The sequence below is a fragment of the Triturus cristatus genome, chromosome 1_2 (assembly GCF_964204655.1).
Source record: "Triturus cristatus chromosome 1_2, aTriCri1.1, whole genome shotgun sequence".
NCBI lineage: Eukaryota > Metazoa > Chordata > Amphibia > Caudata > Salamandridae > Triturus > Triturus cristatus.
Genome location: NC_140580.1, coordinates 1,174,113,180 through 1,174,140,029, shown reverse-complemented (window position 1 = coordinate 1,174,140,029; position 26,850 = coordinate 1,174,113,180). Strand labels below are relative to the sequence as shown.

The 26,850-nt window shown below is 50.9% G+C and overlaps 1 protein-coding gene across 8 annotated transcripts in view; it reads right to left on the bottom strand.

The window, feature by feature from the left end:
- SH3GLB2 (SH3 domain containing GRB2 like, endophilin B2) overlaps positions 1–26,850 on the bottom strand; it is a 318,008-nt gene that overhangs the window by 199,008 nt on the left and 92,150 nt on the right. For all 8 annotated transcript variants that reach the window (XM_085614028.1, XM_085614022.1, XM_085614021.1 and 5 more), the window contains exons 2-3: positions 16,450–16,591; positions 14,719–14,847 (exon numbers count right to left, since the gene is read on the bottom strand). In XM_085614028.1, coding sequence (XP_085470154.1) covers positions 14,719–14,847; positions 16,450–16,591 — 271 coding nt within the window. The remainder of the gene's footprint in view (positions 1–14,718; positions 14,848–16,449; positions 16,592–26,850) is intronic.

Sequence of the window (26,850 nt, the reverse complement as noted above, 5' to 3'; positions counted from 1 at the left end):
CCTGTCCTCTCTGAACGGATGTAGAAATGGCAAGAACCTGGGATGTTGGCCATAGTTGCTATAGAACGGAGATGACTGTGTGGAGCTGTGAGTGGCGTTGTTATAGGCTATCTCTGCAACCCATAGCAAGTCGACCCATTCTTCCCTGCCCTGGTCCACAAAACATCGCAGATACTGTTTGAGCGTTTGGTTCAGGCGCTCGGTTTGGCTGTCCGTTTGAGGGTGGTAGCTGGTGGACAGGGCGGTCTTAACATGCAGCGCAGTGCACCAAGTCTTCCAGAATTGCGCAGTAAACTGCGACCCCCGGTCCGACACGATCACCCCAGGTAATCCATGCAGTCGTACCACATTCTTTAGGAGTAGTGACGCCAATTCCCCGGCCGTAGGGACTCTCTTGCAGGGGATGAAGTGCCCCATTTTCGTCAAGTAATCCACCACCACCAGTATTGCCGTCAAGCCCCTGGTCTACCGGTAGGCCCACCACGAAGTCCAGTGAAATGCTATCCCATGGTCTATCCGGGGTCGGAAGTGGATGTAAGAGCCCTTGGGTTCGGCCATGGTCGGCCTTCATGGTAGCACACGTAGGACACTCCTGTCCCCACCTCCTGACATCCACTCTCATGGTTGGCCACCAGAAATGCCGTCCCATGCTAGCCACCGTTTTTTCAAAGCCCAAATGACCTGCGCATGGAGAGTCATGGCACCAGATGAATGCTTGTTTCCTTAGCCTAGGCGTGGGTATCAATAGGCACCTGCCCTTCAGGGGTATCCCGTCCTTCAGCTGCCATTCTCTGTGACTGAGGAGCCACCTCCGCCATGCGAATGACCTGATCCCTCTCTTTATTCCCCTCAGGAAAGTATCCGGTTGGATAACCCCCAATACCATCCTCGGGGAAATGATGGAATGCTCGGTCGCAGGCAATGGTTCCTTAACTGCAGATTGACGGGACAGGGCGTCCGCCTTCCGGTTTTCCGTCCCCGGCCGATATGTGATGCGGAAGTTGAACCCCGCAAAGAAGATCATCCACCGCAGCTGTCTGGGAGAAAGGTGTCTTGTGGCCGTCATGAACTGTAGGTTCCGATGGTCCGTGTACACCGATACCACATGTCTTGCCCCCATCAACCAATGCCTCCATTCGGTGAAGGCGTCCTTGATTGAGAGAAGCTCCTTCTCCGCAATATGGTAGTTGCGTTCGGCGTCGTTGAGTTTGCGGGACATGTACGCAACGGGATGAAGCACCCCTGTGTCGTGGTTGCGTTGGGACAAGATAGCCCCCAGCGCCACATCCAATGCGTCCGCTTCCACCACGTAGGGGAGATCCGGATCGGGGTGAGCCAACACCGGCGCCTTACCAAAGGCGCTTTTCAGGGCCTCAAAGGCTTTGTTCGCTTCAGGGGACCAGACAAACTCCTTGGACTTCCTCAGTAGCTGTGTGATTGGGGCCACCAATCCTGAAAATCCATCTATAAACCGCCTGTAAAAGTTGGCGAAGCCAATGAAACTTTGGACGTCCTTCACGCTTTGGGGCACCGGCCATTCTTTCACCGCCTTGATCTTTCGTTCTGCCATCTCCTGTCCCTCTGGACTCAGCATCACTCCGAGGAATTCCACGGAGGTGACGTGGAAGTCACACTTGCTGAGTTTACAAAACAGCATGTTTTCCCTCAGCTTTTGGAGCACAGCTTTGACGTGGTGTACGTGCTCCTCCACACTGGACGAATAGATGAGGATGTCGTCGATATATACGACCACGTAGATATCCAACTCCTCTCTGAATACCTCATTCAAAAAGTACTGAAAGGCTGCCGGGGCGTTGCACAGACCGAACGGCATGACGAGGTACTCAAAAAGGCCGAACCTGGTCTTAAAGGCGGTCTTCCACTCGTCTCCGTCCCTCATGCGCACCAGATGGTATGCCCCTTTCAAATCCAACTTGGTGTAGATACGAGCTTTCTTGACCTGTTCCAGAAGTACACTGATGAGAGGCAAGGGGTACCGATTCTTTACGGTTATCGCATTCAATGCCCTAAAGTCCACACAGGCTCTCAGCTCCCCATTAGCCTTCGGGATGAAGAAGAGTGGCGAGGCGGCCGGAGACTTGGACGGGCGGATGAATCCTAGCTTGAGGAGTTTATCCAGGTACCCCCGGAGATGCACGTTTTCAGGCTCCGTCAGGGCATACAGCCTGCCGCTGGGAACGCTGGCCCCTGGCACCAGGTCGATCTGGCAGTCAAACTGTCTATGTGGTGGTAGCACTTCCGCCTTCACCTCATCAAATACATCCTCAAAACTGTGATAAGCCTGGGGGAGAGCCACATCTTTTTCTGCCGCTGTAGCCACCGTCTGACTCCCGCTCTCATCTGTGTCAAGGGATTCCGTTCTTATTCCACAATGCAGGATGCAATACGGTGACGTCAGTTCGATGCGATGTGTTGGCCAATCCACAGAGGGGTTGTGTTTCTGTAGCCACGGCAATCCCAATATGACGCCATATTGGGGCGCTCGGATGATGTTAAAATCGATTTGTTCCAAATGGTTCCTCCCACATCTCATCGGAAGGACCCCCGTGTGCTGCCCGATGGGCCCCGTCACCAATCGCCTTCCGTCTACAGCATAGACGTCTTCGGGTACAGCTTTGGGAAGAAGCACTAGCCCTAGCCTGCATGCCTCGTTGTGGTCCATAAACATGCCAGTGGCCCCTGAATCCACCATGGCCACAACGGGTATCCACTGGTCATGCACTCCCACGTGCACCGTGAGAAACAGGTGTCGTTGTCCCTTAGTGACCGAGTTGGAAAGTGAAGGGATGGATGAGTGACTCCTAGATGCCCCTTCTTTGGTCTGGGAGTCCTCTAGTTTTCCGCCGGTACGTCCACCACGGCTGTTACCGACCGGTTGGCCCGATAACGTGACGTCTTCGGTTTGGCAGGGCATTCACGTACGTAGTGGCCTTTTTTGCCACAATATAGGCACAATCCTTGTTTACGGCGTGACTCTTTCTCCGTGGCTGTGAGGCTCGCTCGTATTGCGCCGATGTCCATGGGTTCTCCCTTGGATGCGGTGGAAGTTTCAGGACTTCCCACTGTCACATAGGATGGAAGGGATTTTCCTTTTCTCCCATGATCCCCCTTTCTTTCACTTAGCCTATGTTCCAGCCGTAATACCAGGTTGATAAGGCCCTCACATGTCTTGGGTTGTGGGTCAATATGAGCCACGGCGTCCTTGAGCTCATCGCACAGCCCGTGATGGAAGAGCGCCGTCTGTTTAGCAACAGGCCACTTGGTTTCCGCAACCAGCCTTCGGAACGCGTTGAGATACTACACCAGGTCGTTGGATCCCTGTCTCAACTCAAGCATTTCACGGTCCGCCGTGTACGAGTCAGCCCTTCTGTCGAAGACCTTCAGGAATTCCTCGCGAAAAGCACCCCAATCACATAAGATGGGGTCGTCCCTGCTCACCAGAGGTACGGCCCATTGTGCCGCGTTTCCAGCCAAATAGGTTATAAGGAAAGCCACACGAGCCTGACTCGTGGGGAACGCCCTTGGTTTGCACGATAAATGTAGCGCCACTTGTGTGAGGAATACCTGCACTGTGTTAGGATCCCCACTGTACCTCTCTGGTGTTGCCAAGGGGACGGCTACCGGCATTTGCACTACTACCGCAGGGGTCTGGTTCGTGAGGGAGGTGCTGGGCGTGAGCGGGTCCAATTGGATAGCATCCAGTCTGGCTTTTACATCGGCTGTTTCTTGCCTGGAGGCAGCCAATTCAATTTGCACGGTCGCTAAAGAAGCCAGCACATCATCAAGTGTTGCCATGTCTGTTATCGACCGGGAGACAGTTAGTGTTATGAGGGTCGGATATTTTGTAACGCCCTGAACGTCTCAGGATCGTTTAACAGACACGATAATGAGAACGCAACCACTTGTGAAGGTTTAGTTATTTTAATGAAGGCAAAAATAATACAAGGAATAAACAAAGGTTATAGTCACTGGAATCCTCCAGGCTAAGTACGTTACCAGCCCACAGCACGGATGGTCCTAACCGTCCTCTGCATATACGCCGATCCCGGCGTATGCCAACAGAGGGCAGAAATGAAATGGCCGACAATGCCAATCGGTAGGCTGTGAGGGGGCACGAAGAGTGTTGGGGAGAATCGAGGAGTCAGGGAAACACCCAGCCGGGGTCTCTACCTGAAGGGAGCAGCCGCTCAACCTCTTCCTCAGACTGCACCGGGACGCGGAGTCACCTCCTGGTGATGTGTCACCGATACCCCAATCACAAGCAAAGAAGACTGAACCGAGAGCAGCCGCTCGATCGATCCTGTGGACTTCCGAGTCTGTAACGCGGCAAACACCTCCTGGTGTGCGTTACAGCTGGCAGTCCCTGTATCTCTGGTCGGGCTGGGAGTTACGACTCCAACCAGCAAAAGCGCCACTGCGCTTTGACTCAGCCGAGTCAAAAAGCGAAGCTCAATGGTTATCCGGTAGAGCTTCCGGGTCCTTCACAGGTGACGATGGGGCAAGACACGGCCCAGGGAGTAACGACTCGACCTACCTCTGTTCTTGCCTTACTGGAGCACCACTCCGGAACACTGCTCTTCACTAAGCAGGTACGTCGGTGTAAACACAATATCCGACAGCGTTGTACCTCCCGGTTCCTCCCTTTATAGGGCGTGTTTTCCTTGAGTTATGTAACAGCTCTCCTGTTTACATAAGGGCGTGTTTTCCTTGAGTTATGTAACAGCTCTCCTGTTTACATAAGGGCGTGTTTTCCTTGAGTTATGTAACAGCTCTCCTGTTTACATAAGGGCGTGTTTTCCTTGAGTTATGTAACAGCTCTCCTGTTTACATAACCTCTCAACCGCTAAGCATCCTGGGAGATGTAGTCCGTTTTCGCTGGTTACCGTTTTCCTCCCCTCGCATGACAGGAATTCTTGACAATTCTCCCCTACCATTACACTACATAACGGTTCTTACTACTGACCTTTTACCTAGTTACGGTAATGTTCAAAGTTGACATGGGGTTTTCTCCGAAAAGCTTAAGCCTCATTCATTAAGCATGAGGATTCTTGGAATCAAAGCAGGCCTACCATCTCCTGCAAAATAACTATGTATAAGGGACATTCCTTCCGCCATCTCAGTCAGTTCGACATGACACAGCAAGGTATATCCCCAGGGGGTACCACTTTGGGTGTATATATACACATCATCTCTTGCTGAGATAGGGAGAGGAGAAAAGGACTTCCATGCCCACACACTGACTCAAGACGCTGAGGTTCCTGCATGCAGACACTCCAGCTCGCAGTGGTCCGACATCCCTTGCGGGGTGTCCATCTCGAAACCAAGACAGGGTCCCACAGTCTCTCACTTCAGCTAATGAGGTTGACTTTATCATAGAGGGATTTTTGGCTTTACACCTACATACATGCAAGGTACACTTAGGTACATCTAGTTAGGATCGCATTTTATTGTCATGTATTTTATATACTTGCCTGTATTCGTTGTTTTAGCATGATGGTAGAAATCTACCATTCTTTTACTACTGTCTAGTGGTTGTTTCAGCACACCTATTTTACACTAGAATGAGGCGGGTTCTATAAATGTTTATTGAAAAACGCACCCACCGTTTATTCTGTGCATCTCTCTGAGACGAAGTGAGCACTGGTGACTGAGCGAAACGTAGTACACTGTTTCCACGATTCCTAATGGGATAGGGTTGTAATGTTCGATAGTTGTCAAGAACTATTCTCTCCTTGGTAAGAGGGTTTCTAGTGGCACTGTGAGCGAGCTGGTATACAGGCTAACATACCTGTTAGGGGTGTTTAGAATCAGTCCGTACACCAATCCTAAAGTGTATATTGGCCCTCAATACCCACCTCGCCTCTGCAGACTTGTGCCGAGACCCAGAAAATGCTCCCCCTCCCCTCGGACAGTTCTGGGCTCTAGATAAAGCTCCCCCTCTCTTCCCCTCCCCTCTGCTGATCTGTGCTGGGACCCAGATAAAGCACGCCCTTCCCTCTGCTGACAGAGCTGGGCTCTAGATAAAGCTCCCCCTCCCCTCTGCAGACAGTGCTGGACCACAGATAAACCCCTTCCCTTCTGCTGACCAATGCTGGCCCCAGATAACCTTCACACCCCCTGCTCGCCAATGCTGGGCCCTTAATAACACCCACTCCCCTCTGCGGACTAGCGCTGTGACCCAGATAAACCCTCCCTCCCCTCTGCTGACAGTGCTGGGCTCTAGATAATGCTCCCCCTCCCCTCTGCTGACAGTGCTGGGCTCTAGATAATGCTCCCCCTCCCCTCTGAGGACAGTGCTGGGCGTTAGATAAAGCTCCCCCTCCCGTCTGCTGACAGTGCTGGGCTCTAGATAAAGCTCACCCTCCCCGCTGCTGATCTGTGCTGGTACCCAGATAAAGCTCCTCCTCCCCTCTGCTGGGACCCAGATAAAGCACCCCTCCACTCTGCTGACAGTGCTGGGCTCTAGGTAAAGAAGCCCTTCCCCTCTGCGGACAGTGCTGGGCTCTAGATAAAGAACCCCCTCCCCTCTGCGGACAGTGCTGGGACCCAGATAAAGCCCCCTCCTCTCTGCTGATAGTGCTGGGCTCTAGAAAAAGCACCCTCTACCCTCTACTGACAGTGCTGTGCTCTAGATAAAGCTCTCCATCGCTGATCTGTGCTAGTCTCTAGATAAAGCTCTCCCTCCCCTCTGCTCATCTGTGCTGGGATCTAGATAAAGACCCACCCCCTCTGTTGTTAGTGCGGGGCTCTAGATAAATCTCCCCCTCCCCTCTGCTGACAGTGCTGGTACCCAGATAAAGCTCCCCCTTCCCTCTTCTGATCTGTGCTGGGCTCTAGATAAAGACCCACCCCTCTGTTGACAGTGCTGGGCTCTAGAAAAAGCACCCCCTACCCTCTACTGACAGTGCTGTGCTCTAGATAAAGCTCTCCATCGCTGATCTGTGCTAGTCTCTAGATAAAGCTCTCCCTCCCCTCTGCTCATCTGTGCTGGGCTCTAGATAAAGACCCACCCCTCTGTTGATAGTGCTGGGCTCTAGAAAAAGCACCCCTCTCTGCTGACAGTGCTGGGCTCCAGATAAAGCCCTCCTCCCCTCTGCTGACAGTGCTGGGCTCTGAATAAAGCGCCCTCTCTCCTCTGCTGACAGTGCGGGTTTCTAGATAAAGCCCTCCCCCTCCCCTCTGCTGACAGTGCTGGGCTCTAGATAAAGCTCCCCCTCTCCCTGCTGATCTGTGCTGGGCTCTAGATAAAGCCCCCTCCGCTCTGCTGACAGTGCTGGGCTCTAGATAAAGCTCCCCTCCCCTTTGCTGATCTGTGCTAGGCTCTAGATAAAGCTCCCTCTGCTGACAGCCCTCAGCTCTAGATAAAGCTCCCCTCTGCTGATCTGTGCTGGGCTCTAGATAATGCTCCCCCCTCCGCTCTGCTGACAGTACTGGGACCCAGATAAAGCCCCACCTCCCCTCTGCTGGTACCCTCTCTCTAGATAAAAAACCACCCCTCTGTTGATAGTGCTGGGCTCTAGATAAAGCTCCCCCTCCCCTCTGCTGACAGTACTGGGCTCCAGATAAAGCCGCCCCTCCCCTCCCCTCTGCTGACAGTGCTGGGCTCTGAATAAAGCTCCCTCTCTCCTCTGCTGACAGTGCGTGGTTCTAGATGAAGCCCCCCTCCCCTCTGCTGACAGTGCTGGGCTCTAGATAAAGCTCCCCCTCCCCCTGCTGATCTGTGCTGGGCTCTAGATAAAACCCCTCCGCTATGCAGACAGTGATGGGCTCTAGATAAAGCTCCCCCTACCCTCTACTGACAGTGCTGGGCTCTAGATAAAGACCCACCCCTCGGTTGATAGTGCTGGGCTCTAGATAAAGCTCCCCCTCTCCTCTGCTGACAGTGCGGGTACTCATATAAAGCTCCCCTCCCCTCCCCTCTGCTCACAGTGCTGGGCTCTAGATAAAGCCCCACCCCTCTGCTGACAGCGCTGGGCTCTAGATAAAGTTCCCCCTCCCCTCTGCTGATCTGTGCTGGGCTCTAGATAAAGCTCCCTCTCCCCCTGCTGATCTGTGCTGGGCTCTAGATAAAGCTCCCTCCGCTCTGCTGACAGTGCTGGGCTCTAGAACAAGCTCCCCCTACCCTCTGCCGATCTGTGCTGGGCTCTAGATAAAGCTCCCCCTCCCCTCTGGTGATCTGTGCTGGGCTCTAGATCAAAGCTCCCCCTCCCCTCTGCTCATCTGTGCTAGGCTCTAGATAAAGACCCACCCCTCTGTTGATAGTGCTGCGCTCTAGATAAAGCTTCCCCTCCCCTATGTTGACAATGCTGGGAGCCAGATAAAGCTCCTCCTCCCCTCTGCTGACAGTGCTGAGCTCTAGATAAAGACACCCCTCCCTTCTGCTGAGAGTGCTGGGCTCTAGATAAAGCTCACCCTCTCCGCTGCTGATCTGTTCTGGTCCCCAAATAAATCTCCTCCTCCCCTCTGCGGACAGAGCTGGGACCCAGATAAAGCGCCCCTCCCCTCTGCTGACAGTGCTGGGCTCTAGATAAAGCTCCCCCTGCTGATCTGTGCTGGGATCTAGATAAAGCCCCCTCCCCTCTGCTGACAGTGCTCGGCTCTAGATAAAGATCCCCCTCCCCTCTGCTGACAGTGCTGGGCTCTAGATAATGCTCCCCCTCCCCTCTACTGACAATGCTGGGCTCTAGATAAAGCTCCCCCTTCCCCTCTGCGGACAGTGCTGGGACGCAGATAAAGCTGCCCCTTCCCTCTGCTGACAGTGCTGGGCTCTAGATAAAGCTCCCCTCCCCTCTGCTGACAGTGCTGGGAGCCAGATAAAGCTCCCCCTCCCCTCTGCTGACAGCGCTGGGCTCTAGATAAAGCCCCCCTCCCCTATGCTGACTGTGCTGGGCTCTAGATAAAGTCCCCCCCTCTGCTGACCAGTGCTGGGCTCTAGCTAAGGCTCCCCCCCCCTCTGCTGACAGCGCTGGGCTTTAGATATAGCCCCCTCTCCTCTGCTGACAGTGCTGGGACCCAGATAAAAGCCCCCCCTCTGCTGACAGTGCTGGGCTCTAGATAAAGCCCCCCCTCCCCTCTGCTGACAGCACTGGGCTCTAGATAAAGCTCCCCTCCCCTCTGCTAACAGTGCTGGGCATCAGCTAAAGCCCCCCCACATGCTGACCAGTGCTAAGGCCCAGATAATGACCCCTTCCCGATGAAGGCTGCGGGGCCCCAGATAACCCTACCCCCCTGCTGGCCAGGGCTGGGCCCCAGATAAAGACTCAAATCTGCATGCTGGGTTTCAGAATCCCCCCCCCCCCCCCTCTTCCATTTTCCCTTTCCTTTGACAACCTGTGCTGGGACTAAGATAAAGGCCCCCTCCCCCCTGCTGGCCAGTGCTGGGTCCCAGATAAAGCCCTTCCCTTCTGCTGACCAATACTGGGCCCCAGATAAAGCCCCGCTCCTACGGACCAGTGCAGGGCCCCAGATAAAGCCCCCCCATCTGCTGACCAATGCTGGGCCCCAGATAAAGCCCCGCTCCTACGGACCAGTGCTGGGCCCCAGATAAAGCCCCGCTCCTACGGACCAGTGCTGGGCCCCAGATAAAGCCCCGCTCCTAGTGGCCAGTGCTGGGCCCCAGATAAAGCCCTTCCCTTCTGCTGACCAGTGCTGGGCCCCAGCTAAAGCCCCACTCCTATGGACCAGTGCTGGGCCCCAGATAAAGCACCGCTCCTAAGGGCCAGTGCTGGGCCCCAGATAAAGCCCCGCTCCTACGGACCAGGGCTGGACCCCAGATAAAGCCCCGCTCCTACGGACCAGTGCTGGGCCCCATATAAAGCCCCGCTCCTACAGACCAGTGCTGGCCCCCGATAAAGCCTGGCTCCTACAGACCAGTGCTGGGCCCCAGATAAATCCCACACCTACAGACCAGTGCTGGGCCCCAGATAAAGCCACGCTCCTACAGACCAGTGCTGGGCCCCAGATAAAGCCCTTCCCTTCTGATGACCAGTGCTGGGCCCCAGATAAAGCCCCGCTCCTATGGACCAGTGCTGGGCCCCAGATAAAGCACCGCTCCTAAGGGCCAGTGCTGGGCCCCGGATAAAGCCCCGCTCCTACGGACCAGGGCTGGACCCCAGATAAAGCCCCGCTCCTACAGACCAGTGCAGGGCCCCAGATAAAGCCCCGCTCCTACAGACCAGTGCAGGGCCCCAGATAAAGCCCCGCTCCTACGGACCAGTGCAGGGCCCCAGATAAAGCCCCGCTCCTACAGACCAGTGCTGGGCCTCAGATAAAGCCCCGCTCCTACAGACCAGTGCTGGGCCCCAGATAAAGCCCCGCTCCTATGGACCAGTGCTGGGCCCCAGATAAAGCACCGCTCCTAAGGGCCAGTGCTGGGCCGCGGATAAAGCCCCGCTCCTACGGACCAGGGCTGGACCCCAGATAAAGCCCCGCTCCTACGGACCAGTGCTGGCCCCCGATAAAGCCTGGCTCCTACGGACCAGTGCTGGGCCCTAGATAAAGCTCCGCTCCTACGGACCAGTGCTGGGCCCCAGATAAAGCCCCACTCCTAAGGGCCATTGCTGGGACCCAGATAAAGCCCCACTCATACGGACCAGTGCTGGGCCCCAGTTAAAACACGCTCCTACGGACCAGTGCTGGGCCCCAGATAAAGCCAGGCTCCTACGGACCAGTGCTGGGCCCCAGATAAAGCCCCGCTCCTACAGACCAGTGCTGGGCCCCAGATAAAGCCCCGCTCCTACAGACCAGTGCTGGGCCCCAGATAAAGCCCCCCCATCTGCTGACCAATATTGGGCCCCAGATAAAGCCCCACTCCTACGGACCAGTGCAGGGCCCCAGATAAAGCCCTGCTCCTACAGACTAGTGCTGGGCCCCAGATAAAGCCCCGCTCCTAAGGGCCAGTTCTGGGCCCCAGATAAAGCCCCGCTCCTCCAGACCAGTGCTGGGCCCCAGATAAAGCCCCGCTCCTAAGGGTCAGTGCTGGACCCCAGATAAAGCCCCGCTCCTAGGGGCCAGTGCTGGGCCCCAGATAGAGCCCCGCTCCTGCGGACCAGTGCAGGGCCCCAGATAAAGCCCCGCTCCTAAGGGCCAGTGCAGGGCCCCAGATAAAGCCCTTCCCTTCTGCTGACCAATTCTGGGCCCCAGTTAAAGCCCCGCTCCTAAGAGCCAGTGCTGGGCCCCAGATAAAGCCCCGCTCCTAAGGGCCAGTGCTGGGCCCCAGATAAAGCCCTTCCTTTCTGCTGACCAATTCTGGGCCCAAGTTAAAGCCCCGCTCCTAAGAGCCAGTGCTGGGCCCCAGATAAAGCCCCGCTCCTACGGACCAGTGCAGGGCCCCAGATAAAGCCCCGCTCCTACAGACCAGTGCTGGGCCCCAGATAAAGCCCCGCTCCTAAGGGCCATTGCTGGGCCCCAGATAAAGCCCAGCTCCTACAGACCAGTGCTGGGCTCCAGATAAAGCCCCGCTCCTACAGACCAGTGCAGGGCCCCAGATAAAGCCCCGTTCCTACAGACCAGTGCTGGGCCCCATATAAAGCCCCGCTCCTACGGACCAGTGCTGGGCCCCAGATAAAGCCCCGCTCCTAAGGGCCAGTGCTGGGCCCCAGATAAAGCCCCGCTCCTAAGGGCCAGTGCTGGGCCCCAGATAAAGCCCCGCTCCTAAGGGCCAGTGCTGGGCCCCAGATAAAGCCCCGCTCCTAAGGGCCAGTGCTGGGCCCCAGATAAAGCCCCGCTCCTAAGGGCCAGTGCTGGGCCCTAGATAAAGCCCCACTCCTACGGGCCAGTGCTGGGCCCCAGATAAAGCCCCACTCCTACGGGCCAGTGCTGGGCCCCAGATAAAGCACCGCTCCTACGGGCCAGTGCTGGGCCCCAGATAAAGCCCCGCTCCTACGGGCCAGTGCTGGGCCCCGGATAAAGCCAGGCTCCTACAGACCAGTGCTGGGCCCCGGATAAAGCCCCGCTCCTACGGACCATTGCTGGGCCCTGAATAAAAACCACTCCAGCTCTGGGACCTGAAGAAAACTTCTCTATCGGTTCCATTGATCCGATGGCCATGTGAGCTCAGGCACGCACTCAGTCCAGCTGGCTGCAGACTGTGCCGAAGGCCAAGGGAAGCAGTTCGAGCGGAGTTTCATCAGAAGCCAAAACATGCCTTCTGGGTCCAATTACACTCAGCCAGGCCTCGGCTGGCAGTTATCAGAACATTGGTATCGATCAGTCCTTTATCACTTCACAGCCTCTCCCAGCTGGGTGCAGCCAGGGGCAAGGGTGGGGGAGGAGCACGAGTGCAATGGGGCCAGCAAGAACTAGAAGGTGAATGTGAGTCCAACACAGACATCAGCAGCACAACAGCGGATACCTCCTGCATCTCTACAACGGATGCATGGCCACAGGTCCCATCTGCCCTTCAGTTGATACCTACTGCATGCCACTGGCACCACAAGCTGTGCAGCCGATACCCACTGCATGCCACTGGCACCATGAGCTGTGCAGCCGATACTTACTGCACAGCCACTGGCATCACGAGCTGTGCAGCCGATACCTACTGCATGCCACTGGCATCAGGAGCTGTGCACCCGATACCTACTGCTTGCCACTGGCACCACGAGCTGCACAGTTGATACTTACTGCACAGCCACTGGCACCACGAGCTGTGCAGCCGATACGTACTGCATGCCACTGGCACCACGAGCTGTGCAGCCAATACCTACTGCACGCCACCGGTACCACGAGCTGTGCAGCCGATACCAACTGCACGCTACCGGTACCACGAGCTGTGCAGCAGATACCAACTGCATGCCATCGGCACCATGAGCTGTGCAGTCGATACCAACTGCATGCCATCGGCACCATGAGCTGTGCAGTCGATACCTACTGCATGCCACCGACACCAGGAGCTGTGCAGCCGATACCTACTGCCGGCCACCGGCACCAGGAGCTGTGCAGCCGATACCTACTGCATGCCACTGGCACCAGGAGCTGTGCAGCCTATACTCACTGCATGCCACTGGCACCAGGAGCATTGCAGCCGATACTCATTGCATGCCACTGGCAGCAGGAGCTGTGCAGCCGATACCTACTGCATGCCACCGGCACCACGAGCTGTGCAGCCAATACCTACTGCCTGCCACCGGCACCAGGAGCTGTGCAGCCGATGCCTACTGCATACCACCGGTACCACGAGCTGTGCAGCCGATACCTACTGCATGCCACTGGCACCATGAGCTGTGCTGCTGATACCAACTGCATGCCGCTGGCACCACGAACTGTGCAGCCTATACCCACTGCATGCCACTGGCACAGGAGCTGTGCAGCCTATACTCACTGCATGCCACTGGCACCAGGAAATGTGCAGCCTATATCCATTGCATGCCACTGGCATAAGGAACTGTGCAGCAGATACCCACTGCACAGCCACTGGCACCAGGAGCTGTGCAGCTGATACCCACTGCATGCCACTGGCACCAGGAGCTGTGCAACCGATACCCACTGCATGCCACTGGCACCAGGAGCTGTGCAGCCTATACTCACTGCATGCCACTGGCACCAGGAGCAGTGCAGCCGATACCCACTGCATGCCACTGGCAGCAGGAGCTCTGCAGCCGATACCTACTGCATGCCACCGGCACCAGAAGCTGTGCAGCCGATACCTACTGCATACCACTGGCACCACAAGCTGTGCAGCCGATACCCACTGCAAGCCACTGGCACCAGGAGCTGTGCAGCCGATACCCACTGCATGCCACCGGCACCACGAGCTGTGTAGTCGATACCTACTGCACAGCCACTGGCACCACGAGCTGTGCTGCCGATACCTACTGCATGCCACTGGTTCTACCAGCAGGTATCCCCTGCATGGTAGGACTAACTGAACATCAAGTGACACAGCTACTGGTTCTGTCGGCTCTATGGTAGATACCTCATGCACGGTCGCTGGTACCACCAGCTCTGTAGTAGCCATCTCATGCACGGCCACGGGTGCAGCCAGCTCTACAGTAGGTACCTCATGCAGTCACTAGTACCACTAAATGTGCAGCAGGTATCTGCTGCACGGCCACTTGTACCATCAGTTCTACGGTAGATACTTCATGCAGCCACTGGCAACATCAGCAGTGCATAGGTCCCTTATGCACATACAAAGATCTAACCTTGAAGGAGACACCAGCAGCTAAGCTATTCAGAATTATCACTAGTTGCACAGCAAGTACTAAATGCACAGATAAGCAGTGCTTAATTTGAGCCAGTGGTTTCCAGTGCTCAGTACCGGCACCCAATTGTCAAAACCAGCACCTATGACAGTCTGCCAAATGGTGGTGCTGTTAATTTGATTTAGAGATGCGCACATCAGTTGTTTATAAACTCAAAATACATTAAAAATGATTAATACCCGCCGTCTAAGCCATTGTAATAGCCTTGGGGGCCTGGAATAGTCTGAATTGTCACTCTTGTAAGGTGTGATGGTTAGTAGTTGTGTTGGTAGGGTCATTGGCAGCGCTATCAGGAGTTATGGGTGGTGTGAGCTGAAGTGGCCTAACGAGGGCTTGACCAAAAGTACAACCAGCTCTAGGGCTCAGTCTCCAGGAAGGAGCCGTGCTGCCACACCACAACAGAGTCCCAGGAGATCCATTCGTAGAATACCCCAGTTCCTCCACCAAAACAGATAGCAGGCCCACAAGGTAGCTCACCGGTTTAGAGTTCTCTTACCATAGGGGGTCCCAGGCCCAAACTCTCCAGCTGCCTCAGTCATGTATTGGGCAAGAAGCTCTCCATTTGTAATCCTAGATGGTACCTTACGGTCCAACTTCTCATAAAGGAACTCTTCCACCCGGGTACCTGAAGCAAGGAACAGACAGAGATCTGTGAGCACATCATAAGACTGTGCACACACTTCACACCAGCATCAAGATATGTACACTGCAAGATGGTGGGAGAAGTTTGCACACCTGCCACCATTAAAATGTGAATAAGATGTGAACTTATTTATTCATTAGGAGCGCATCAATGTACATCACACCAGCATTGAAGCATGCACATTGCAAGAGCGTGACAGGAGCATGTATACCATGAAAGCATCATAACGTGTGCACACACCTCAACAAATGTAGAGCAATACAAACTAAAGTATGCAGACCCCACCAGTTGAGGTGTGTGCACACACCACAAGAAACCGAGAGCAATGCAGACTCCACCAGCATAGAGATGTGGGCACACACCACAACAAACTTAGAGCAAAAAAAACTGAAGCATGCAGACCCCACCACTTGAGGGTGTGCACACACCACAACACATGGAAGACCAATACAAAATAAAGCATGCAGTCCCCACCAGCATAGAGATGCGGGCACACTACAACTAACTTCGAGCAATACAAACTGAAGCATCCAGACCCCACCAGCATAGAGATGTCGGCACACACCACAACAAACGGAGACAGATACAAACTAAAGCATGCAGACCCCATCAGCATAGAGATGTGGGCATACACCACAACAAACTTGGAGCAATACAAACTAAAGCATGCAGACCCCACCATTTGAGGTGTGCACACACCACAACAAACAGAAGAGCAATACAAAATAAAGCATGCAGACCTCACCAGCATAGAGATGCTGACACACACAACAAGAAATGGAGACAAATACAAACTAAAGCATGCAGACCCCACCAGCATAGAGATGTCGGCACACACCACAACAAACATACTAAGATGGTGACGGATCAGAAAGTACAGCGGAAGATACAGCATGAAAATTATGGTATGCAATAAATACAGCAAGAGGGAAACTACAGCAGGCACACCCCAAATGCTTAAAGTTGAGCACACAACAGAAAAAGATGGAGTCTAAAGCATGCATATTCCACTCGCAACAAGGTATTTGCAGCTACCACTACAAACACCGCCTGTCGAGGATAGCACTGAGCGCAGCTGATCTTGAAGTGTACTCATCGAACTAGCAGCGAAAGAAGCACAATGCTCAGTCACAACAGTAAGGAGACTGCAGAATGCACATGCCACTATTATCAAGACCGCATTGAAACCCAGGGCAAAAAGCACAAGCGTTAGTTGTCCCACAGAAACAAGCACAGGTGCAAGGTGACGCAGAGCAACTAGCACAGGAGCAAGGTGGGCTTGCGGAGTAAGCATAAAAAGGCACAGAGCAACAAGCATACATAAAGTGAACCAAAACAGACCCAAGAACCAGGAGATCCAGAGCATGACGTATGCATGCAAAACATCCCCAAAAAAGGAAAGGAACTACAGCCACGAGATCTTCAAAGTCATAAGAGCAGCAATGAGACCTGATCAACAGTCACATCATTGTACAGACATACTCTATAACTTACATTCACTAGCACCCACTCTTCTCACCACAAGAAAAAAACTGCCTCCCTCATAACACCACCATCCCATGACCCATCTCTTGCTTCTCTTACTAGGGTTTGGCTGCAGTAGAACTTCAGTTTGCCGCAGTATCTTCTCCGTCCAGTTCTTAGTTGTGTCAGCCCGAGCCAAGAGGTTCTCAAAATGAGCATCAAGTTCAGTCTTCTCGGAATGCCCCAGCTTCTCCTCCGTGAACTGCAACAAGCAAAACCAGGACATGAAAGAGCTCATTTCAAACATGACCAATCACACCACTAGTACCCCAAACCACCTTTAAAACCAGAACACCACCACACGACATGTGACCATTGAGGTGGAAAGGCCTACCAGGACCCTTCAAGCCAGAGTCCAAAAGAACTTCACTTCCAACAGAGCCAGTTCACCAGCAGGGCTAGAACTGACCAAACCAGAATACAAGAAAAAAAAACCATACCAGATTACAAGACTTTAATCAAGCAGGACCTTCACATCAGGAACCAGAAAAAGGCTAACCATCGTAGGATAAAAGATGCATCTTACTCATGGCATTGACAGTGGAACCAGAATACAAGACTCCCCTCCAAGCAGGACCTTCACATCAGGAACAGAGTAACTGTAGTATGTTATAAGATGCCTCTTACTCATGGCATGGACAGTGAAACCAGAATACAAGAAGAATCCCCTCCAACCAGGATCTTCAAATCATGAACAAAAATCCCACAGTATCATAGTCGCCTCAACCAAAGAAAGGTGGTAGGTATCCAAAACTAAATAAAACAAGACCTCCATCCCAAGCAGTAGTAGGAATAACCAAGGCCCAAAATATGAAGTCTTCCATCCCTTGCATGTCTATGAACAAGCATTACAAATGCAATAGTTCTCGCCTTTTATTAAGTTAAAGCCATTTGCTTTGCTATACAATACCATTAGCAAAGCAGATGGCTTTAACTTAGTTAAAGGCGAGACCTATTGCATTTTCAATGCTTGGTGGCGCTGAGAACCATTGTTCTGGGTGGGGGGGGGGGTCTCCTCTGCCTGGTCAGGTTGGACTCTGCGGTTCCCTACAGCATTATCTTATAGTGTTTCCAGACTGAAGATCTCTTCACTCGTGCTTCAAGCCAAGTGACTTAATTAACAGATGACAAAGGGAACTTCTTACACCCCATCAAAGCTCTTTTAGAATACATAATGGCTGATCATGGAAATGTGCACATTCTCCGAGAGGAGAGCTACTCTAATTGTTAAAATGCCAAGATTTTAATCCAGTGACCTACGTTTTAATCCTGCCTTCAATACTGGACAGTGTCTTCCAGTGTCTCAATCTGTAGACATGAGTAAATACTACACGCAATTACAAATATAACTGCATATTACGCAAGAGTGACAGGAAACGCAGGTGAACTGCCAATAAACAGCTGCCTTTGGACTTGTCCAAGCACAACTTCCAGTTTAGTCTCATACCTTTGTCAATCACACTCCGAGTATCTGCCTTCCATATTCACAGACACCAACTCCCTCCGTAACCTCAGCGTAAGATCCCCCGAAATCATGACTGACAGGACCCTCCCAAACCCCACACAAAGCATGAGATGTCCTCGCAGAAGGGGGGTTAATTGATGGTGACACTGCCACTCCAGTGCACGCGCCGCGTCCTTTGTTTACAACCGCAGCCAATGCACACGGTGCACGCCGCTAAATATGGATCTGGCGTCGCCGTGAGATCCGCGGAGCCTTCACACACCGGGGGCCAGTTCAATGAACGCGCCATCATGTCTCCCATAATGAACCGTAAGCTCACACGGCTGTAGATGAACGGACGGTAAATCACCGCGTATAATAACCCACTGACTGGAAACGAAGGGTCCTGCAATAAACACCGTGCGGAAATAATGCATGTAATTCTGACACACTGCTATTTATTATACCGGTGAAATCGAATTTAAAGCACACCTCTTGGAAGCAAGCCTTTGATTACATGAAGAGCGCATAGAATCATTCACTAGTTGACTGAGCCTCGACCAGCCGCCAGACTGAGTTTATTTCACGTGCCATTTTGGTTAATTCTACATAGGTGCACGAGGAAACAAGCGCTCGTCATTACGTTTTTGTTTGGCTTTTTCTGCCGTCCCACTTGGACGGCCTCGCCTGCTAAAAGGTTTCTTATCTTTATGGGGCCATGTGTTTGGCCCCATAAAGATAAGAAACCTTTTACTTCAGAAGGAAAGCAGGCGAGGTCGTCCAAGTGGGACGGCAGAAAAAGCCGAACGAAAACATCACAACCAGCTCTTTTCCAATGGCTGGCCACCGTTTAGCATATACGGTGACACCAGCCAATGGAAAAGAGGAGTGGGGCTTAATGCCCTTTACACAAAATACCCCAAATCATTAAATCTCTCCAGCGAGACTGCGCATGTGAGCAGCCTACGCCAGGCGATACCTAAAAAGCCAACACTATGAAGATTACAACCAAATCTGACAAAAAGCCACCAAACCAGAATACAAGGATATTCAACATAAAGCAGGACTTTTAAATCAAGAACAAGATAAGCTGCATGGGTAATGAGATACATCTCAATCATGGCATAGGTAGCCACACCACAATACAAGATCTACATCCTGAGCCAGGCAAGGAACAAATTATCCTCAATACAGGAAGACCTTATCAAAAGCAAGCCCAGAAACAATCAGTATCTAGTAAACAAAGCACAAATTCAAAGTAAAGCTAAGAACAACCAGATGTGCATCCAAATAAAAACCATCCCAAGCAGGGCTAGAAAAACTGCATATAAAACAGCCGATTCTAGTGTGACTAGAAACACTAGAGACTATGCCAAGAAAGTCTGGAAGCGACCACACTCAAATATATGAAGACCTCTTCCCAAGCAGGACTATAAATTCAGAAACAAGAAAACCGCAGTGATGAGCATCATCCTACGGAGCCGTTGTAGAAACACTTAACATACAAAGTCTCCAACGTAGGAAGGGCTTGAAACAACCAAACCAAACTACAAAAAGCACTATGGCACAGTTAGGAACAACTAATTCCCTTCTTCTCAAGAGGAACTAAAACAATAAGTACAAGGAGCTACCAATCCAAGGACAGCTATAAACAACCAGACCTCAGAATACAAAGAACTCCAACCTAAGCAAGACAGCACCCTCTAAATTCAAATCCAAAATGCCCCATCCTAAGCACTAGCACGGCTTTGAGCAATCAAACCACATTATACGAAGAAGACTATGCTATGCATAGATTACGATTACATCTCTCTACTTGTGGGTGGCGCTGTGCACACACCAAATGCAGCCTGGAAATCACCACCAGAAGACAACCAAAGTCCCTGCATGACTTCTGTTTGCATGCCACATCAATCTTGGACACAATGGAAAACCTGCAATTGTTTCCATGGATTATAGCTACCAAAATGCACTGCCAAGTATTCACGAGGACCCCGAAGACACTGTGCAATAGTTTCGATTGAATTAGTCCTGCTATTCCTCAGCACTGGATTTTCTGTTCTTTGACTTGTGAGTAAAACGGATTCACACACAAAGTCATGTGACTCCACCCTGGGCTTATACGAGCCAATGCTAAAAACTCCTTATTTGTGCACTATTGTTTCAACCTTTGAGCGCTAGAACTTGATACTTGGATGCTGCCCACGCTTTACTCTATGTTCTGCTTTTAATCTGCAGTCAGATGCAGCTCCTCAGCTGCTCCCTTTCAACTTAGCTTCCAATTTCATTCTGTTCTTCCTACCCTTTTCATTTTTTCCCCGTCTTGTATTCCCGATTCTGATCCAGTTGCCCCTCTGCTTAATACTTTTGTTTCTGCCCTTTGCTCCTATGTCTGCTCTCTAGTTTTCTTGTTTTTGCTTCTCCTTTCATCTGGGTCTTGCTTGTTAGTCCCCATTTGCGGTCTCTAGTTTATCTTGCCATTCCCGTCTCTTGTTACAGTTTCTAGTCTGCTTGGCTTGTCTCGCCTTGCACGTTACCATTCCTAGCATACTTGTGCTTGTCCTGTCTTTTTCTCCAGTTTTACCAGGATACCTTGCCCTGTGCACGTTTACTACAGCTCTTGTGTTCTTTGTGCTTGCCCTTCTCCAGTCGGTTTCTAGTTTTGTCCGTTTGTCTGGCTAGTACCATGCTTGTGCTCCAGCTTCTTATGCCTTCCCTGTGCTTCTTTCCTGAGAACATTTGTTCTGCTCCTTGCCCTATACTCATGGAGAGCCCTTAGAGCCATTTTTGGAGTGTGGTTGCTCCGTCGGGGCCATGGAGTATTTTACTCTAATGCCCTGAGAGAGTATCCGCACTCAACATTTTATAGGTGTCCACTGTCTCGGCTGACATTTCTTAGATCACGGTGTTTCCTGCCAATGCACTGAAAGTGTGCGGTACGACACTCAACATGATGAAGCCATGCGGCACACTTTTGACATTTCTCTTTTCTTTTCAGAAAGAAAATCCAAAAGCGGGATTTTCTTTTTGAATAATAATTTTTTTTTTAAAATGAATGACTCCTCACCAGGGAATTTTTTCCCCATTGATTGGGAGTCATTAAAATGTTTTTACTTTCACTTACCACCATCTTTTGGATGGCGAAAAGTGAGTACAAACTTGCCATGTATTCTCCCACTCTAAATAGGGCAGGCAAATGGCAAAACCTTTGACTGCCCTATTCCATCAAGCCGTCGGAAGAGTGCGGCAGCAGCAGAGAAAGAGCAGACGTATTGAAAGTCCAACTGACTCTAGATGAGGTGGTTGAACCTTCGAGGCCGAAAGGATACTTTGCCGCCATACTCTAAACCAGGGAGCAAGTCTTTTAGTAAGTGTACTCTTTTGCCCTCCTGTGAATAACCATGCAGGGGCTGGCTTATAGAGTCCAGCAGGAGCCTATCCCGGCCCTGGCCTGTGTCTTGTGTAACCTGCAGCCTTTCCTAGGCATTGGTGCTGTGAACAGAACTGGATCTAGGAGGGTTTATCTCGTGAATCTAAATAGGTCTTTGGGGTTTGCCTCAGGTCCAGATACAGAATCCGTACTGTGGCCACCGTTCTATGGGGGTTGCAGAGTGACTGTAGGAATATTCAGCACGGAGACTACGTCTGTGAGACTTTCGGAGTCTTAAATGGATACAATCCTAGTGGTAACAGACAGGGTTTGTCCAGTAATTGGTACCTTTTCCTTTTATACACTTTAGGGTTGTCTAGATTTCTATATGCGGTGCCTGTTCCATATCCTGCTGCAGTCCCCTTTTTTTCTAGCAGACATCATTGCCTGTTATGTATCAGTACCCTAACTTCCAGATCTGTAGCTTGAACTTAAATGGTGTTTCCACTCGCCCACTCTCCAAGCTCGATAACAACACAAATAGGACCAACCAAAGCAAAACATGCCGAGTAAGGGCTGGTAACAACAAAAGATAACTACACAACAAATGAAAAGGATTACCTCAAAGCAGTCACACAATGCCATTTAAGTAATGCCAAGAGCTGGATGTGAATAGGAAAGATCTTGTCTTTGCAAGGCTCCCCCACATGCTGAAGAAGAAACAAACTCCAGACAAGCCACATTCAGAAGGCATCCTCAAACACTAAAAAGAGGATTCTGATCACAGCTACAGATGACTACCACCCAGAGCATGCGTGGCAGTGAAAGATGTGGATGGTTTAAAGTTCAACCCCCAAAAGAAAGACACGAGTTGAAACCAGACAGAACAACCATGTCCATAATTCACACTAGGATTAAGGAAAAAAGAAGTCTATAACTAAAGAGTTTGTTACGCTGGATTTTTTATGCAGGGCTGCATTTGCTATTACTTGGTCTCCTACCGCTTCACGTGGCATACTTAAGCCTTTGGTTGTGCTCCTTGCAGCCAATGAATATGTGTGTAGTGGTTAATAGTGAACCTCACAGTTGTGTAAAGTGATTGGTGGGTGCTTTGACATCTAATATTCCCACCTGATTATGTGGTACATGCCATGCATTGTCTGTGTAATTCCTCACCATGAGTATTGGGTCTATGACTACATCCAACCCATGTCAGTTTTGATAGTGTTGTTCATCTATTTTAGAGCGCCCGCCAGGAGATTTATGTAGTGGTGACAACAGTGGTGCCCTTTCCTACGGTTGGCCTAGATGTGCGTTATATAGCTTTTGTACAGGATGAAGAGTGAAGAGTGAATTAATCTCCTCTAACGTGTTTATTTCTCGTATTAGTCTCTGTTGGTCTGAAGCCATGTGGGTGGCATGTTCTGGTCTCCTTGTACCAGGGAATGTTTGTCATCAGCAGTCGGTTTCTTATAAAGCTTTCGCCGATGTCCCAGTTCTGCCCGGATTTCAGTGTGCAGAGTCGTTCTCAAGCCCCTTGTCCCTGGTTCACTCAGTTGCAAGCTTTCCATTTTTGCCCCCATTACACACTGCCTCTACACAGACCAGTCCCCTGTGCCCTGTTGTGATGTTGATTACGACTGCCTGCACAATGTGGTCTGACCAGGGAGTGGCTACAGCTGGCCCCATGATCTCAATCATCCAATAGCCTCCCACTTGGTCCTTACTGGTTTACTTGGTCTTTTTACTTGTAAATAGCAGATTTAGGTGGATGATGTGCAGACAAAATTGAAAATACCTATGATCCTCTAGTTTACCCCATTACAAAAACAATTCTCATTTCCCACAGAAATGTAAAGCAGCAAATTCTAGGAAAAAAAACTGGTGTCAATCTATTTGGCTAATTGTGTGACCTTCGACAACTTAAGAGTTCAGTTCAGTAGGGGCGGGGCTACTTTTTAGCTACCTTTAGCTAAGGAGTTTCTGGAATCAAGAAAGACAGGATAATTTTACGTATGAAAGGCCCTGGGTGAGGGTAGTCCAGAGGTACCAAGGTAGAGCAAGACAGATCATTAGGAGAGCTACCCAGAAACCCCCTGGGGAAGAACGGGCCAGACTGTCCGAGTGCAGCGGGGAGCCCAAAGATCGGACCCCTGGATTCCAGACACCCTTGGGGAAGGTGGTCCAAAAACCCCAGAGTGTTCAGAGATCCTTGGGGGTGGGCCGGAGAATTAGAGAGGAGAAGTACAGTGACCAATGGGGGAGTGTGGTCCAAACACTGCCAAGTGGGGTGTCCATAGACAATAAGGGTGACCACAAGGAAGGCCAGGCCTGTGGGGAAAATTAGTGATGATACAGTCAGCACACATCCCACTGTCACATGAGCCGCTCCTTGGTTTCCATTGCATGAAATGAAAAAAGGATTTACAGAGCGCAAACAATTACCTAAAGGTGTCTAGGCGCTAGCTTGTTGAGCAACTATGCCATGAAGACTTACTAGATAGATCAAAGATTAAACAGCCAGGTTTTTAAAGCATTCCTAAAAGCTAACAGTTGAGTTTCACTTTTAAAGGCTTAGGACAGAGAGTTCCAGAGTCTGGTAGTGCCCACGAAAAAGCTTCTACTTCCTCAGGTAGTTTTCCTAAACCTGGGTATCACCAAATTGTAAGCATGGGTAGAATGTAGCTGTCGGGTAAGAAGAGACCGTTGAAAAGTCTGTTTGAAAAAAGATGTGTCCTATATCATGTACTGCTTTAAAAGCTATGCCGAGAGCTCTAAACTCGAAGAGTCTTTTTACAGCGAACCAATGTAATTGTTTTAATGCAGCAGAAGCAGATTTATGCTTGGAATGTCCAGCAAAATACGGGCTGCAGCATTTTGTACATTCTGTAGCTTTGTTAGGCATTTTGTCCTTAGATTAATAAAAAGACCATTACAATAATCAGCTCTGGACAGGACCAGGGCTGAGATGACAGGTTTGCAAAGATTAGCAGGTATAAACTGAGCAGTTTTAATGTATAGAAGGATGCAGAGGTGACATTATTCACATGCCTTAAGCTTGGAATCGAAGACGACTCCTAGGTTTTCACTTTGTTTGTTGGAGAGGACAGAGAGCCCAGTTCAGGCAGCCAGAAGGCTGGAGACCAAAAAGTGGTTTTGCCACCAAAAAGTAAGACCTCTGTTTCATTGGAGTTTAGTTTTAAACAGTTAGCGGCCATCTACTGTCCAACTTGAAGACGACAAGCATGAAACTGTGAGGCTGGGTCAGAAGGGGTACTTGCCACAGACACAATAATTTGGGTATCGTTGGCATAAGAAATTGCTGAGAAACCCAAAGATCGAATCAACTGAGCCAAAGGGGCAACATAAATATTAAAAAGGGTAGGGCTAAATGACAAGCCTTGGGCTACCCCGCAAGGCAGTGTAAAATTGGGCGCTTTGAACTCAGAGAGAGCAACAAACTGTTCTCAATCAGACAAAAATTACCCAAGTAATACCAAAGCTTTTCCTTTATGCCTATCCCATCAAGGCACTCAAGCAGTTTTTTTGTGGTTGACGGTATCGAACGCGGCAGAGAGGTCAAGCAGCACCAGTGCTGCATTTCCCCCGATCTGTTCAGATGCCGAGATCAGTGCCAGTTCCGTACTATGATGCTTCCTGAAGCCATATTGGGTGGCATTAAGGTATGCATGTTCCTCAATATAGTCAGAGATTACCATATTCATGGCCTTTTCAGCCATTTTGGCAGGCCGTGGGAGTCAAGATCGGGTGATAATTGTTTGGGTCTGCCCCGTTTAAATTAGTTTTTTTCCAGAAGTGGAAAAACCGATGCTAGTTTCCAGTTGGTGGGAAAGATGCCTGAAGTGAACATTTGGTTGAAGATGGTAGATAAGTGAGTTGCAAATACTTATGGCAGAAGATGAAAACTCTTAGGGGGGGCACGGATCAAAAGGGGAGCCATATTTGGTGGGCAGGAGTAACTTAGATACCTGATCAGAGGTCAATGGTGGGAAGTAAAATAACACAGGGGTGTTGGGGGTTTCTATGATAACTAGATAGGCCTCCTTAGAAGTGTCGGGGTTGGCCAGCGTGCTTTGGGCAGAAGTTGAGCTCTGTGACGTGACTACAGAAAAATTACTGTAGACCGGCTTGACTCACAGTTGTGTTTGCCACTTCAGGAGTTTTGGCTAGCTTCTTTACTGTAGCAAATAATTCTTTAGATGAGTTTGTTCTGCTGCTATGGCTGGGGCATAGTAGGGAGTTTTTCCACTATAAATGAATTCTTTGTAGTTTAGCGAAGATTGTGTATGGGCTTCCCGGTCACTGGCATTGTATGATGTCTCCATCTCCTTTCGAGGAGGCGGCACTTTTGTTTTTGATGCTTAAGTTGATCTGAGAACCAAGGTTCAGAGCATTTGGATGTGCGGTTGGAATTGGTCTTTTCTGGTAGTATATTTTCAATGGAAGGAAGGAATGACCCGAGGGGCATGGTGGCACGAGGGATGACAGTCCCACCAATGTTAATATAATATAAAAATGAATAATATGGGTTTGAAATCAGACCAGCTTGATGCACTCACTGTGAGAATAAAGGTGCAGTCCTTAGGCCTGCAGCAGCTCAGAGCCCAGGGAAGTGGTGGGGGAGGGCAGGACAATGGTTGAAGATGCTGCACATCCGACACCTTGTTAAATTATTCAGGGCACCAAGTCACACACCTGTTACTGAGAGGGCAGCCGATGCATTCAGAGTCAGAGACACAGGAACAGGCTAATAATGTGTAGAGCTCAGGTCCAAGTGTGCAAGGGCCTGCTTAGAAGCAGCCTATGCAAGGGCATATTTAGGCCAGACTATGCAAGGCTCAGAGCCCATTTCGAACAGTGTAAAAGATACCACTCTTTGTAAAACTGTGCAGGGGTAGGGCAGACTGTGAAAACACACACTGGAGAATGCAGAACTTTGGGTAGAATGCACAAGGATTAGGCCAATCTCAAGCCGCAGTATGTAAGATGCCTTACTCACCAAGTACTAAGGGTGCACGGCTGTAGGAGAGTGGAATCTGACTAATGGTTGCCCCCAACTTTTTGCCTGGTATTTGAGTGGTTTTTGACTAGTCTGGCTGGAATCCTGCTATCCAGGACCCCAGCCTATCTGCTTCCTCTGTTAAACGATGTGAGTACCCTAGGTACCAACCAATTGGATGCTGAGGGTGCCCTGACAGTCCCTTGTAGATGGTACCCTAGGTACCCAGGGCATGGGTCCCTCAGTAGGCCTACCAGGGCTGCAGCACTTATTGTGCCACCCTGGGACAGCCATACAAATTGACACCACCAGACCACTACTGTAGTCTGGGTAAGGTGGTGCTAGCACCCCTTACAGGGATATAGGTACCCTATATCCCACCCCATTACAACACATGTACTCTCATAGGTCACCCCTATAGCAGGCCTTGCTAATCCTACAGGGCAGGGTGCTGAGGTATGTGTGAGGGGGGACTCCTCCATGAGTAGGACCTCTCTGCAACCTTCGTAAAATCGTTACTGGGTTGTTTGTAGTGTAGCCATACCATATACTCTTAACCGCATTATAAGTCTATCGCGATACCGCGATAACTTGAGAATGGCTACACAGAACCATATCGTGTTTGGT